The sequence below is a fragment of the Elephas maximus genome, chromosome 4, assembly GCF_024166365.1.
Source record: "Elephas maximus indicus isolate mEleMax1 chromosome 4, mEleMax1 primary haplotype, whole genome shotgun sequence".
NCBI lineage: Eukaryota > Metazoa > Chordata > Mammalia > Proboscidea > Elephantidae > Elephas > Elephas maximus.
Window position 1 is genome coordinate 31,034,024 of NC_064822.1, and position 17,317 is coordinate 31,051,340.

The 17,317-nt window shown below is 38.1% G+C and overlaps 1 protein-coding gene across 5 annotated transcripts in view; it reads left to right on the forward strand.

Moving 5' to 3' along the window:
• The window catches only part of ARHGAP21 (Rho GTPase activating protein 21), a 284,877-nt gene that overhangs the window by 179,256 nt on the left and 88,304 nt on the right, over positions 1-17,317 (forward strand). For all 5 annotated transcript variants that reach the window (XM_049881816.1, XM_049881818.1, XM_049881815.1 and 2 more), the window contains one exon: positions 7,001-7,025. In XM_049881816.1, coding sequence (XP_049737773.1) covers positions 7,001-7,025 — 25 coding nt within the window. The remainder of the gene's footprint in view (positions 1-7,000; positions 7,026-17,317) is intronic.

Genomic DNA, 17,317 nt, shown 5'->3' on the forward strand with positions numbered 1-17,317 from the left:
TTCTGGTTCTGCTGCTGACGGTCCTCTGCTGCTGCTTCTCATCATCTGCGCTGTCTCCAGTGTAACAGCTCTCCTCACTTCCAGGTCCTTACCAAAATTACCTGATGTCCATAATTCCACCAACAGTGTCGTCAGGGCAACTGCTTCCACATTTTAGGTATCTGTTAAAGTAGCACCCTACTCCTGGTACCAGATTCTTAGTTGGAATTAAAAATTTTCAGTTTGGGTTTTCTGAAAATGTCTATAAAACTGCTGAACTGAATTCCCTAAGATTCTACTTGATCTTAAAAGGTCTAAAATAGCATTGCTGTTCCATTAGGTCATATATGAGATTGCTTGATAATTTGAGTCACCTTGTTTTAATTGTGGAAACCCTGGTGGTGTAGTGGTTAAGTACTACGGCTGCTAACCAAAAGGTTGGCAGTTCGAATCCACCAGGTGCTCCTAAGAAACTCTATGGGGCAGTTCTACTCTGTCCTTTAGGGTCACTATGAGTTGGAATCAACTCGACAGCAACGGGTTTGGTTTTTCAGTTTGTTTTAATTGATAATTAGGACTTATTTTGTTTTGTTTTTTAATAAGTTTTTTTTTTTTTTTTGGATCATGATGAACAGATAAATAGTATAATTTTACCAAACACAGGTAAAAAATACAATTATTGGAAAGTATTTTCTAGAAATTTAGGTTGTTATTAGCCACCATCGAGTCAGCCCTGCGACTCATGGTGACCACGTGCACAGTGGAACGAATCATTGCCCATAATTGGTTATGGGTCAGGCCGTAGTGATCCACAGGTTTTTCACTGGCTGCTTTTAAGAAGTAGATTGCCAGGCCTTACTTCCTAGAAATTTTAGTAATACAGCATAATTGTTAATAGCATAGTCATTAGAGTCAAAAGAGCTTGGGTTTAACTCTGCCCCTAGTTAGCTTCGTAACATTGGAAAAGTCGCATAACAGACAGTAGCAGCACCTTCCTCACAGTTAATTGTGATGATTAAATGTTATAGTACACGTAAAACATGCAGCACAGGAATTAAATATATAGCAATTGCATAGTAAATTTTGGCTGTTAATTGCACCAGTACTTCTCAAACTATTTCAGAACATAGAAAAATAAGGGATACTTCTGAATTCATTATTTTTTTTTTCTTTTCTGAATTCATTCTGTGAAGCCAGCATAACCCTGATACCAAAGCCAGACAAAGACACCACCAAAAAAAGAAAATTACAGATACCACTATCTCTCGTGAATATAAACGGATGCAAAAATTCTCAACAGAATTCTAGCTACCCATACCAAATGGGATTCATACAAAGTATGCAAGGATGGCTCAACATTAGAAAATCAATCAATGTAATCTGGCACATAAATAGAAGAATCACAAGATCATCTAAATCAGTGCAGAAAAGGCATATGATAAAGTCCAACACCCATTCATGATAAAAACTCTCAATAAGATAGAATAGAAGGGAAATTCCTCAACATAATAAAGAGCATGTACACAAAACCAACAGCCAACATCATTTTTAATGGAGAGAGGCTGAAAATATTCCCCTGAGAATGAGAACAAGACAGGGATGCCCTTTGTCACCTCTCATGTTTAACATCGTGCTAGAAGTCATAGCTAGAGCAGTAAGGCAAGAAAAAGAAATATAGGACATCCAAATTGGTGAGGAAGAAGTAAAACTGTCCCTATTTGTGGATATTATACTGTACATAGAGAACCCAAAAGACTCCAAAGAAAACTACTGGAACTAATAGATTCAGCAGAGTAGCAGGATTCAAGATAAACATACAAAAATCAGTTGGATTCCTATACACAATAAAGAGAACTATGAAAAGGAAATCAGAAAAGCAATACCATTTCTAATAACCCCTAAAAAAAAAATACTTAGAAATAAATCTAATCAGAGATGTAAAAGACCTATACAAAGACAACTGTAAAACAGTACTCCAAGAAACCAAAAGAGAACTACATAAATGGAAAAACATACATGCTTATGGATAGGTAGACTCAACATTATTGAAGAAAAAGAACAAAGAAGGAGGCCTTGCACTACCTGACCTAAGAACATACTATACAGCTGTGGTAGTCAAAACACCCTGGTACTGGGACAACGACAGACATATTGACCAGTTGAACAGAATTGAGAACCCAGATGTAAATCCATCAGCCTGTGGCCACCTGATCTTTGGCAGAGGCCCAAAGTCCATTAAATGGGAAAAGACAGTCTTTTAACAAATGGTGCTGGCAAAACTGGGTGTCCTTCTGTAAAAAAATGAAACAGGACCTATACCCATACTTCATGCCACACACAAACACTGATTCAAAATGGATCAAAGACCTAAACATAAAACTAAAAACTATTAAAGATCATGGAAGAAAAAATAGAGTCAACACCAAGCACCCTAATATATGGCATAAACAGCATACAAACCATAACTATCAATACACAAACACCAGAAGATAAGCTAGGTAAATGGGATCTCCTAAAAATTAAACAGTTACGCTCATCAAAAGACTTCACCAAAAAAGTAAAAAGAGAACCTACAGACTGGGAAAAAATTCGGGGCTATGACATATCTGACAAAGGTCTAATCTCTAAAGCATATGGGAAAACCCAATACATGTACAATAAAAGCACGAATAATCCAATTAAAAAATGGGCAAAGGATATGAACAGACACTTCACCAAAGAAGACATTTAGGTGACTAACAGACACATGAGGAAATGCTCGCAGTCACTAGCCATTAGAGAAATGCAGATCAAAACCACAATGGGATACCATCTCACCCCAATATTACTGGAAGAAATAGAAAAAAAAAATCCAGAAAATAATATACGTTGGAGAGGTTGGGGGGAGATTAGAACTCTTATGCACTGCTGGTGGAAATGCAAAATGGTGCAACCATTTTGGGAAATGATATGGCACTTCGTTAAAAAGCTAGAATTACCATAGAATTCAGTGATCACAGCCCTAAGAGTATATCCTAGAGAAATAAGAGCCGTCACAAGAATAGACGTGTGCACACCCATGTTCATTGCAGCATTATTCACAATAGCAAAAAGATGGAAACAACCTAAATGTCCATCAACAGCTGAATACATAAACTATGGTACCTACACACAATGGAATACTACACAACGTTAAAGAGCAGTGATGAATATGCAAAACATTTCACAACATGGATGAATCTGGAGGGCAAAACATTTCACAACACGGATGAGTCTGCTGAGTGAAATAAAAAAACCTGTTGCCGTCGAGTCGATTCTGACTCACAGTGACTCTGTAGTGACAAGTCAATCACAAAAGGACAAATACTATATGAGACCACTATTATGAAAACACATGAAAATGTTTCCACACAGAAAGAAACAATCTTTGATGGTTACGAGGGAAGGGAGGAATGGGGAGGAAAAAACACTAACTAGATAAGTAGTAATTTTGGTGTAGAGTAAGACAGTATAAAATCCTGGGAAGTCAGCACAACTCGACCAGGTCAAAGTCATAGAAGCTTCACAGACACCCAAATGCCCTGAGAGACCAAGCTACTGGGCTGAGTGCTGACGGCCATTGTCTTGGAGAACATCTGGCTCAAATGACATTTAACAGTTTATAAACAAAATGTTTTACATCTGACTGTGGTGAATAGTGACTGGGGTCTTAAAAGCCTGCGAGCGGCCATCTAACATACTGGTGCCATCCTAGCTGGAGAATGAAGAAAACTAAAGGTAGACGGGAAAGATTAGTTCAAAGGACTAATGGACCACAGCTACCACAGCCTCCGCCAGACTGAGCCCAGAACGACTACATGGTGCCTGGTTACCACCACTGACTGCTCTGACAGGCATCACAATAGAGGGTCCTATACAGAGCTGGAGAAAAATGTTGAACAAAATTCAAACTCACAGAAAAAGACCAGACTTACTACTCTGAAAGAGACTGGAGAAATCTTGAGAGTATGGCCCCTGGACACCCTGTTAACTCAGTATGGAAGTCACTCCTCAGGTTTACCCTTTAGCCAAATTTTTATGGGGCCAGCAATAACACACGTGAGGGCCTTGCTTCATGGTTCAGTCATGTATATGTGACTAATGGGCACACTGGCCCAGAGGGCAGGAAGAGACAGGAAAACTGGGCGAATAGAAACAGGGAACCTGGGGTGGAGAAGGGGAGCGTGTTGACACGTTGAGGGGTTGGCAGCCAAAACAATTTGTATTAACTGTTTAATGAGAAACTAATTTGCTCTGTAAACGCTCACCTAAATCACACACATACACACACAAAAAAGATTAGACGGGTCTATAAAAAGTTTTAGCTGTAATTCAGATATTCTTGAAAAATAAGTCTCAAATATTGTAAAATTCACTTGGAAAATATGTATTCAAATCTTTTACGTTTCAATTGTAATTTCTTTCACTTAACAGGAATTTTTTAAAAATTCAATACTGTGTACCTCTTAGAAAATGTGCAAGTAATACAGCAATGTCTTTATTATTAGTAGGCCACTTAGCTGGCAACCTTAGCAATCTCAGAACAGAGCTCATAACCAGAAAGAAAAGAAAACAACGTTTGGTTAGCCAAAATAAAGTAAAAAATTATACAATAAGTTATCAGGCCTTCACTAAATGTCTGTTTTTCTTTGTACTGTACATGGTGGCTTCCATATTGTAGAGGCTCAACAAACATTTGAATAAATGTAGTTTATATACTAGTTTTGCCTTTCTAATTTTCCAGCTAGGGGTAGATAACATGGCAGCAAGAGAGCCTGGCAGACCAAATAGATAAATAAACTCCAAAATTGAACACAAGAACTTAAAATGTATAGCAGTTTGGAGCCAATTACTTTCTATAAAGACAGCTCTGGGTCCTATAATAGGAGCACCAAGCGATCACCAGCCTGGCCCTCTCCAGAATTCAAGGTTTTTCTATCCAGCTGCCTACACTGCAACTCTACTTGGATAGCTCTACTAGACACCTCACTCTCAGTATGTCCAAAACTGAACTCCTGATGTGTTATCCCCTAAATTGCATCTACCCATAGCCTTCCCATCTCTGGTCCTTACAGTTCCATCCTTCTAGTTCCTTAGGTCAAGCCTTGGAGTGCTTCTTGAACCCTTTCTTTCTCTCACATTCCATATTCAGCCTGTCAAGAAATCCTGTCGACTTCAAAATACGTGCAGAATCTGACCACCTTCTTCTATTCCTGCTGCTATCACTGGTTCTCCTCACCATCATCCTCTCTTGCTAGGATTACTGCCCTTAGATTCCTAACTGCTTTCCTTGACTCTACTCTTGTTTCCTTTGAGACTACTCTCAGCTCAGAAGCCAGAGTGAGTCTAATAAAACATAAATCATGTCACACTGCTTAAATCCTTGCATGAGTTCCTCATTTCACCCAGAATACGGGTCTTCCGTGACCTGCTCCCACCATGACCTCTCTAACCCATCTCCTGCTAATCTGCCTCTCTTTAGCTTCAGTCACACTGGCCTCCGTACTGGCACGGAACGTGCCAAACATAGGCTTGCGTTAGATCCTTTGCTTTAGCTGCTCCTTCTGACGGTAGTTTTCTTCCTTGTGGTAGCCACGTGTCTACCTCCCTTACCTTCTTCAAGTCTTTAAATGGCAATTTCACAACGAGGCTACACTGGCCACCCATTTTAACGCTGTAGCACACCACCTCCAAGCACTCCCAACCCCGCTTACCCTGTTCTACTTTTTCTTATTTTCGATGGTACTTATCTCCTTCTAATATACTCTATATTTTACTTTTTTCCAATTTTTACTATTTGTTGCCTACCTTCTCCACTAGACAGTAAGCTCTATTAGAGCAGGGATCTTTGTTTTGCTCACTGATGGATCCCAAGCAGCTGGCACACAGTATCTGGTCAGTGAATGAATGACTTGGAGTCAGCAAGAAAATTTTAAAATACATTCATGAGAGTTCAGGAAGGGAGGGAAATGTGTAATATAGAAGATTTTCATAAAATGAGTAGAATTCAATAAATTTTGACAAGGAAAGGGGTAAATTTTTTTATATGTAAACTTAATTTGTATAACATCTCATATTATTTAGTATACAGTAAAGGTGACATTTTGTATCATTTTGTATCAATAAAAAAAGATAATTAGTTTACAAATGGTGTTGGGACATTTGGCTAACCATTTGTGGGGAGAAAAAAAACTTAGTAGGATTCCTGCCTTATTTCTTCTGCCAAAATTAATTTCAGATGGAATAAAAGTATGCAGATTTAGCATGAAATCATAAAAGTGCTTGAAGAAAATAAAAGCAGATATTTTTACAATCTTGGTGAGAGGAGGAAGGGTTTTCTGAGCTTGGTACAGAATGCAAAACACAAATGATGAAAAGATTGATAAATATGACTACGTGAAGATATACAGCAGAACAAAAACACTATGAATCAAGTGATGAACAGTGATCTGGGAAAATAACTCAAACATTTGTGGTAAAGGATTTATATTCATACATACGGTGTTTACAAATAAGTAAGGGAAAGATTATGAATGGGTGATTCACAAAAGAAGAAATATACATGGCCAAAAAACATAGGACAAGCTGCTAAACATGACCAATAATTAAATAAATGTAAAATTATGGGATGCTGTTTTTTACCTATTAAAGTTCCAAAGGTTTGGATTTATAACAACCATTGTAAGCAAAAGTGTGGGCAAAAGGCACTGTTAATGAGAGTGTGGAAACCCTGGTGGCATAGTGGTTAAGAGCTATGGCTGCTAACCCAAACGTTGGCAGTTCAAATCCACCAGTTGCTCCTTGAAAACCCTGTGGGGCAGTTCTACTCTGTCCTATAGGGTCGCTATGAGTCGGAATCGACTCCACAGCAATGGGTTAGTGACAGTGTAAATTGGCAAATTTGGGAGGGCAAATTTGAATTGAATTGAATTGAGCCTTGCTGTGATTTGATCATACTTTATTAATATGTATTCATATATATGTATATATTTTTACTTCATAGGATGAAGAGAATGGAAACAGAGGAGGTATGCTGTAAAAATTTTAAATTTTCTTTGTTTTTTCTATTCTTCCAATAACGTTAAATGAGATAATAAGTTTTTGGACTGCAAATATGTAACAGTTCTTAGGTGTGAGAGTCATAAACATGAAATATTTTGCACTGTAGATTTCAAAGTTTTGTGAATTCCATTGTCTCATTATCTCTGAACATGTAACACTTTTATTGTTGATTATTTGCCTTTACGTGAGGAATATATCATTATGATTCTGAGGAAAGTAATTTTGAAATTTTTATTTCAACTAATATAGCCTTTCTAAATTTAGCAATTCTTTCATAAAGAATGCTGTGTATTGTATCGCTAAATTTATTGAGTAGTTTTTGTTGTTGCTATGTGCCCATCAAGTTGATTCCATCTTAGAGGAGAGAGTAGAACTGTCCCATAGTGTTTCCTAGGCTGTAATCTTTATGGATGCAGATTGCCAGGTCTTTTCTCCCACAGAGCCACTGGTGGGTTTGAACCTCTGACCTTTCAATTGGCAGCCGAGGGCTTAACCACTGTGCCGCCAGGGCTCCTTGGGGATAGAGCTACTTCTTAATTATTCCCATGTATTTTTGTTTTAATTTTTAAATTTTAAATCAACTCTAATTGAGGTAGTAATTCACAATAATTCTACCTATTTTTAAAACTTTTTATTTCTAAATAGTTATAAACTTACTAAAAAGTTGCAAAAATAGTAGTTTCCGTATACCCTTCATTCATCTTTCCCTGATGTTGAAAATTCACATAACTATAGTACAACTCTATAGGGCAGTTCTACTCCGTCCTGTGGGGTCACTATGAGTTGGAATCAACTTGATGGCAATGGGTTTGGTTTTTTTAATAGTATTATTAGCAAAACTAAGAAATTAACATTGGTACCATACTAGTATCTAAGCTGCAAACTTTATTTGGACTTTACCAATTTTTCCCCTAACATCCTTTTTCTATTCCAGGTCCCACATTGCATTTCATTGTCATGTCTTCTTAGACTCCTCCAGTCCGTGACAGTTCCTCAGTCTTTTTCTGTGTTTTATAACCTTGACACTTCTGAAGAGTACTAGTCATTTGTTTCGTAGAACATCCTTCATTTCAGCTTTGTCTCGTGTTTTCTCATCTCTAGTTCAAGGTTTTGAATTTTTAGCAATACAACATTTGCACCCAATTTTAGTGTAGAGTTTGGTGAGTTTTGTTAAATGCATAACCTGTGAAGCCACCACCAGCCTGATCAAGATATATCAAAAATAACCCTTCCATTGTTCTATAACGTTCCTTGTGCCGTTTTGCTTCCAGGACTCCACCAGCCCTAGCCAATCACTAATCTAATTTCTGTCACTATATTAGTTTTCTGCCTTTTCTAGAATTTCTTATAAATGGAATAATACAATATGTACTCTTTTGTGTCATTTGCTTGGCATAATATTTTTGAGATTTACCATAATGTATGTGTGGGTACTTGCTATCTTTTTTTTTTTTTTTGCTGAGTGGTTTTCCTTTGTATGAACATACCACATTTCTTTATCCACTCACTTGTTGGTAACCAAAATCCAAACCCATTGCTGTCGAGTCAATTCTGACTCATGGCGACATCTGTTAATGGACCTGTGTAATGTCAACATCTTGCCCATCTGATTTGAGGTCTTGGAACAGGTTAAAATGAGAGGGAAATGGTTTCTTTCAACATGATCAAAAGTAATCTTACATTATTGGGCCGGGTAGGTCCCTTGTAGTTGTCACTGTTGTGCCAGTTGTCACTCCTATATCACTATCTGTCATGCACCAGGGTTCAGGTGACTTCCAAATGTGACTTGACATGGGTTAAAAATAGCTTTACTAAGGAAAGGGAGAACTCACAAAGCCAGCATCAACAAGAGAAAAGAAGATAAGAGTCCACTATCCTCTCATCATCGCACAGAATGATATACTGCTGCCTGGGCAGTCTACCGGACATGCAGCACAGAGAATCCTATATACTTCCAGTAAATGTTGGAGAATGTAGTTTATAAGCTTTATCCAGGCAATTATATATCTGATGTAAAAACACTTTGTACCTCTGAGCCCAGAACTCTCTAAAGTGAATAATTTAGTTATATGCTTTGACTAGAAAAAGTAGGCTTAAACATTTGTAAGGGAAAACTAGAAGATCTCCATCTGCCAGGAGATTTTGAGAGGAATAATAAAGTGGGACAAAAAGGTGTGGTCTTCTGTGGAAAATGACAGTTTACAAACTGATTTTATTTACTAATTTATACCTCATTCAGAAAAGGACTTGTGTCCACATGCAGAAATACATGTATTGTGGTACGATAAAGAAATAAAGTTTAAAAATTTATGGAGGGGGGCGAGGCCAAGATGGCGGAGTAGTCAGATGCTCCTGGTGAACCCTCTTACAACAAAGACCTGAAAAACAAGTGAAAAGACTACATTTATGACAAGCTAGAATCCCTGAACACCAAAGGCAAAGTTAGAAAATGGACTGAATGGCAGGGGGAGGGAGAGACGGTTCAGAAGCAGAAAGGAGTTGCTGGACCTGAATGGCTGGGAACCCTCAGACACCATCCCCGGGAGTGGCTGCGGTGGGCTGGTGGTAGCATTCGGTGGCAGTTTCCTCAGGAAGAAACGTCCAGCCGCACAGCCTACGTACACCTCCGGAACCAGAGAAGAACGGCTCTTTCAGCGAAAGCTAAGTACTGGCGTATATTTTACCGCCCCCTGCCCCCCCGCCCGAAGCCAGCTTCAGTGGTTGTCGATTTCCCTGGGCCTGAGATAGGTCCTGTTGCATGACCTGAGCCATTCTCCCGGGTTTGGAGAAGGAATAAATTCACAATTGGGGAAAAGATAATCTGTCAGCCCCACTAACTTGAGGAGCTCAGGACAGAAGCGGCTCCTGTCCAGGCATAAACAGTCTGTGGCCTTTGAATACCTTTCCCCCCTGCATGGACCTGTGCAGGCCTATTTCAGGAGAATAGGCCCTTGTTGGCAGACTGCAGCTGTTTCAGCTGTGTGGTGGAGAGGTGGGCATTTGATGTTTGACACCACTTTGCCTATTAAACAGGGTCCTCACCTACCCACATCAGGGGCCTAAGGACTGGTGGCTCCACTCAGGTCACCCAGCCACCCACGACAGGGATCCAAGGATAACTGGTACCTCCCAGTCCTTACAACCAAAAGCATTGGGTGTCCAAGGTCCATCTGCAGAACCCACCACCTGTGTGCTCTAGGGAACAGGGACACACCTTCCTCACAGACACTCGGACGGTTGTCAGCCCCCTGTCTTGTTAAGAGCATGACCCCCTGCTGCAACCAGACACCAGTACCTACACCAATCTCCCCTGCCTTCCAAAGACTGTAGGACAGAGCCTGTACCACACACTTGATGACCAACTACCTGGACACCTGAGCTGAATCCATAACAAGAGTGAATAGACTCCTGGGCTCATATACCTGGTAACAGCTCTGTCCATGTGGTGACAGGACATTAGAGCTTCAAAGGCAAAAATAATCCAGCTAGCTCACTCAAGCAACATATTTGGGCATATCAAAACAAAACAAAGCAAGAAGCTAGGATACAGGATACAGTAAGCAAACATGAAATAAACTAATACAATAACTTACAGATGGTTTGAAGACAACAGTCAATATCAAATGACATAAAAAAAAAGACCATGATCACTTCAACAAGCTCTCAGAACAGGGAGTTGAGGAATCTTCTGGATGAAGGTGCCTTCCTGGAATTACCAGATGCAGAATATAAAAGATTAATATACAGAACTCTTCAAGATATCAAGAAGGAGATCAGGCAATATGCAGAACAAGCCAAGGAACACACGGATAAAGCAGTTGAAAAAATTAAAAAGGTTATTCAAGAACATAATGAAAAATATAATAAGCTGCAAGAATCCATGGACCAGCAATCAGAAATTCAGAAGATTAACAATAAAATTACAGAGTTAGACAACTCAGTAGAAAGAGGACCAGAATTGAGGAAGTGGAAGGCAGAATTTGTGACATTGAACGTAAAACACTCGCCACCAATATACCTGAAGAAAAATCACATAAAAGAATTAAAAAAAATGAAGAAACCCTAAGAATCATTTAAGACTCTATCAAGAGAAATAACCTACGAGTGATTGGAGTACTAGAACAGGGAGGGATAAGAGAAAATACAGAGAGAATTGTTGAAGATTTGTTGGCAGAAAACTTACCCGATATCGTGAAAAAATGAGAAGATATCTATCCAGGATGTTCATTGAACTCCACATAAGGTAGATTTTAAAAGAAAGTCACCAAGACATATTATAATCAAACTTGCCAAAACTAAAGATAGAGAATTTTAAGAGCAGCTAGGGATAAATGAAAAGTCATCTACAAAGGAGAGTCAATAAGAATAAGCTCGGACTACTCAGCAGAAACCATGTGGACAAGAAAGCAGGGGGATGACTTATATAAAAAACTGAAGGAAAAAAATTGCCAGCCAAGAATCATATATCCAGCAAAACTGCCTCTCAAATATGAAGGTGAAATTAAGACATTTCCAGATAAACAGAAGTTTAGGGAATTGGTAAAAACCAAATCAAAAGTACAAGAAATACTAAAGGGGGTTCTCTGGTTAGAAAATCAATGTCAGATAACCCAAGACTAGAACACTGGATGGAGCAATCAAATGTCAACCCAGATAGGGAAATCACAAAAATAAATCAAGATAAGAAAAAACACTCAAAACAGGGAAATGGAGATGTCATTATGTGAAAGAAGACAACATTAAAAGAATAAAGAGGGACTAAAAAATGTAGTCATAGATCTTTCATATGGAGAGGAAGACAAGGCGACATAAAGAAATAAAAGTTAGGTTTAAATTTAGAAAAATAGGGGTAGATATTAAGGTAACCGCAAAGGAGACTAACAATCCTCCTCATAAAAAAAAGAAAAAACAAGAGAAAAATAGAGACTCAGCAGAAACAAAATCAACTACAATGAATAAATGGAAAAGAGAATATATAAACATAAGCTACGCAGCACAAAAAAATTAAGCAGGAAAAAGAAACTGTCAACAACACACATACAAAAAAAAAAAAAGACATCAAAATGGCAGCACTAAACTCATACCTATCCGTAATTACACTGAATATAAGTGGACTAAATGCACCAATAAAGAGACAGAGAGTGGCAGAATGGATAAGAAAAACACGATCCATCTGTAAGTTGCCTACAAGAGACACACCTTAGACTTAGAGACACAAATTAAAACTCAAAGGATGGAAAAAAATATTATCAAGCAAACAGCAATCAAAGAAGAGCAGGAGTGGCAGTATTAATTTCCGACAAAATAGACTTTAAAAATTAAATCCACCACAAAGGATAAGTATGAACACTATATAATGACTAAAGAGACAATATACCAGGAGGATATAACCATATTAAATATTTATGCACCCAAAGACATGGCTACAAGATACATAAAACAAACTCTAACAGCACTGAAAAGTGAGATAGACCGCTCCACAAGTGTAGGAGGAGGCTTCAACACACCACTTTTGGTGAGGGACAGAACATCCAGAAAGAAGCTCAGTAAAGACACAGAAGATCTGAATGCCACAATCAACCAACTTGACCTCACAGACATATACGGAACACACCACCAAACAGCAGCCAAGTATACTCTCTTTTCCAACACACATGGAACATTTTCTGGGATAGACCATATATTAGATCATAAAGGAAGCCTTAGCAAAGTCTAAAACATTGGAATATTATAAAGCATCTACTCTGACCATAAGTCCATAAAAGTAGAAATCAATAACAGAAAAAGCAGGGAAAACAAATCAAACACTTGAAAACTAAACAGTACCCTGCTCAGGAGTGACTGGGTTATAGAAGACATCAAGGATGGAATAAAGAAATTCATAGAATCCAATGAGAATGAAAACACTTCCTATCAGAACCTTTGAGACACAGTGAAAGCAGTATTCAGAGGTTAATTTATAACAATAAATGCACACATACAAAAAGAAGAAAGGGCTAAAATCAAAGAATTATCCCTACAACTTGAACACATAGAAGGAGAGCAACAGGCACCAGAAGAAAGCAAATGATAAAAATTAGAGCAGAATTAAATGAAATAGAGAAAAGAAAAACAATTGAAAGAGTTAACAAGACCAAAAGCTGCTTCTTTGAAAAAATCAACAAAATTGATAAACCATTGGCCACACTGACAAAAGAAAAACAGGAGAGGAAGCAAATAACCTGAATAAGAAATGAGATGGGATATTACAACAGACTTAACTGAAATTAAAAGATTCATATCAGATATACTATGAAAAATTGTCCTCTAACAAATTTGAAAACCTAGAAGAAATGGATGAATTTCTAGAAACACACTACCTACCTAAACTAACACAAACAGGTAGAACAACTAAATAAACTCATAACAAAAGAAGAAATTGAAAAGATAAAAAAAAAAAAAAACTCCCAACAAAAAAAAACCCTGACCTGGATGGCTTCATTGCAGAGTTCTACCAAACTTTCAGAGAAGAGTTAACACTACTACTTACTAAAGATGCTTCAGAGCATAGAAAAGGATTAAATACCACAAAACTCATTTTATGAAGCCAGCATATCCCTGATACCAAAACCAGGTAAAGACTCCACAAAAAAAAGAACATTACAGACCTATTTCCCTCATGAACTTAGATGCAAAAATCCTCAACAAAATTTTAGCCAATAGAATTCAACAACATATCAAAAAAATAATTCACCATGATCAAGTGGGATTCATACCAGGTATGCAGGGATGGTTCAACATTAGAAAAACAATTAATATAATCCATCATATAAATAAAAGACAAGAATCACATGATCTTATCAGTTGATGCAGAAAAGGCATTTGACAAAGTTCAGTACCCATTCATGATAAAAACTCTCAGCAAAATAGCAATAGAAGGAAAATTCCTCAACATAGTAAAGGGCATTCATACAAATCCAACAGCCAACATCATCCTAAATGGAGAGAGTCTGAAAGCATTCCCCTTGAGACTGGGAACCAGACAAGGATGCCCTTTATCACCACTCTTATTCAGCATTGTCCTAGCCAGAGCAATTAGGCTAGATAAAAGGCCATCCGGATTGGTAAGGAAGAAGTAAAAGTATTTCTATTTGCAGATGACATGATCTTATACACAGAAAACCCTAAGAATCCTCAAGAAAACTACTGAAACTAATAGAAGAGTTCAACAGAGTATCAAGATAGAAAATAAACATACAAAAAACCGTTGGATTCCTCTACACCAACAAAAAGAACACTGAACGGGAAATTACCTTATCAATAACATTTACAGTAGCCCCCCCAAAAGGTAAAATACTTAGGAATAAATCTTACCAGAGACGTAAAAAATCTATACAAAGAAAACTACAGGACACTACTCTAAGAAACCAAAAGAGACCTACATTAATGGAAAAACATACTTTGTTCATGGATAGGAAGACTTAACATTGTAAAAATGTCTATTCTACCAAAAGCCATCTATAGATACAATGCAATTACGATCCAAATTCCAATAACATTCTTTAATGAGATGGAGAAACAAATCACCAACTTCATATGGAAGGGAAAGTGGCCCCCGATAAGTAAAGCGTTTCTGAACAAGAAGAACAAAGTGGGAGGCCTCACTCTATCTGATTTTAGAACCTATCATACAGCCACAGTAAGCAAAACAGCCTAATACTGGTACAACAACAGATACATAGACCAGTGGAACAGAATTGAGAATCCAGACCTAAATCCATCCACATGGGAGCAGGTGATACTTGACAAAGGCCCCAAAGCAGTTAAATGGGGAAAAGACAGTCTTTTTAACAAATGGTGCCGGCATAACTGGATATCCATCTGCAAAAAAATGAAACAAAACCCATTCCTCACACCATGCACAAAAACTAATTTCAAATGGATCAAAGACCTAAATAAAAAATCTAAAACAATAAAGATCATGGAAAAAAAATAGAGGCAATGCTAGGGGCCCTAATACATGGCATAAACAGTATAAAAAACATTACTAACAATGCAGAAGAGAAACCAGATAACTGGGAGCTCCTAAAAATCAAACACCTATACTCATCCAAAGACTTCACCAAAAGAGTAAAAAGATTACCTACAGACTGGCAAAAAGTTTTTAACTCTGACATTTCTGATCAGCATCTGATCTCTAAAATCTGCATGATACTGCAAAAACTCAACTACAAAAAGACAAATAACCCGCTTATAAAACAGGCAAAAGATATGAACGGGCACTTCACTAAAGAAGACATTCAGGTAGCTAACAGATATATGAGGCGATGGTCACAATCATTAGCCATTAGAGAAATTCAAAGCGATACTACAATGAGATTCCATCTCACCCCATCAAGGCTGGCATTAATCCAAAAAACACAAAATAATAAATGCTGGAGAGGCTGTGGAAAGACTGGAACACTTACACACTGCTGGTGGGAATGTAAAATGGTACAACCACTTTGGAAATCGATTTGGTGCTCCCTTAAAAAGCCAGCAATAGAACTACCATAGGATCCAGCAATCCCACTCCTTGGAATATATCCTAGAGAAATAACAGCCTTTACATGAACAAATATATGCACACCTATGTTCACTGCAGCATTGTTTACGATAGGAAAATATGGAAGCAACCAAGGTGCCCATCAACTGATGAATGGATAAATTATGGCATATTCATACAGTGGAGTACTATGCATCGATAAAGAACAATGATGAATCCGTGAAACATTTCATAACATGGAGGAATCTGGAAGGCATTATGCTGAGTGAAATTAGTCAGTTGCAAAAGATCAAATATTATATGAGACCAGTATTATAAGAACTCAAAAAATAGTTTAAACAGAAAAGAAAATATTCTTTGATGGTTACGAGAGCAGGGAGGGAGGGAGGTAGGGGATTTTCACTAATTAAAAAAAAAATCAATAAGAACTATCTTAGGTGAAGGGAAAGACAACACACAATACAGGCGATTTCAGCACAACTGGACTAAACCAAAAGCAAAGAAGTTTCATGAATAAACTGAAGGCTTCGAAGGCTAGCGTAGCAGGGGTAGGGGTTTGGGGACCATGGTTTCAAGGGACATCTAGGTCAACTGGCATAGTAAAATCTATTAAGAAAACATTGTCACCCCACTTTGGAGAGTGGCTTCTGGGGTCTTAAATGCAAGCAAGCGGCCATCTAAGATGGATCAATTGGTCTCAACCCACCTGGACCAAAGGAGAAGGAAGAACACCAAAGACACAAGGTAATTATGCCCACATGAGACAGAAAGGGCCATATAAACTAGAGACTACATCAGCCTGAGACCAGAAGAACTAGATGGTGTCTGGCTACAACTGATGACTGCCCTGACAGGGAACACAACAGAGAACCCCTGAGGGAGTAGGAGAGCAGTGGGATGCAGACCCCAAATTCCTGTGAAAAGACCAGACTTAATGGTCCGACTGAGACTAGAAGGACCACAGAGGTCATGGTCCCCAGACCTTCTGTTAGCCATCTCTTCAGAGAGGAATTGGACTGGTTTATGGGATAGAAAATTATACTGGTGAAGAGTGAGGTCCTTGAATCAAGTAGACACATGAAACTATGTGGGCAGCTCTTGTCTGGTGAAGAGATGAGAGGGCAGAGGGGGTCAGAAGCTGGCTGAATGGACACGAAAATAGAGAGTGGAGGGAAGGAGCATTCTGTCTCATTAGAGGGAGAGCAACTAGGAGTATATAGCAAGGTGTATATGAATTTTTTAATGAGAGACTGACTTGTCAACTTTCACTTAAAGCACAATAAAAATTTTTTAAAAAGTTCATTAAAAATGAGTTAATCTGACATTGGGAAGAATTAGTACACATAAATGCATGCTGTAGGTCTTACATCTTCATCATTTTTGTCCTTGAGCTTTCTGGTAGTCAAAGAAAAGATGAAAATATGATTCGTTAAGATTCACATTATCCATTAAAAAAACAGCATCCCATTTGCACTGAAATCTGAGACAAATTTCCCCTATGGGCCCTCGTAATGGAAAATAAGAGTAATATAGTAGATAATACTCTCAACACTTCCTTCATATGAGTTTTTTAAAAGGGTCCCTCAATGTAAATTGACTCCAAAACTCCAAGGTCCAATTCAGTTTAGCGCTTTGCTTGTCAACTGGGGAAGATTTTGCTCCCTGGGGCAACATCTGGAGACATTTTGGTTGTCACAACTGGGAGGAGGGTACATGCTACTGGCATCTAGTAGG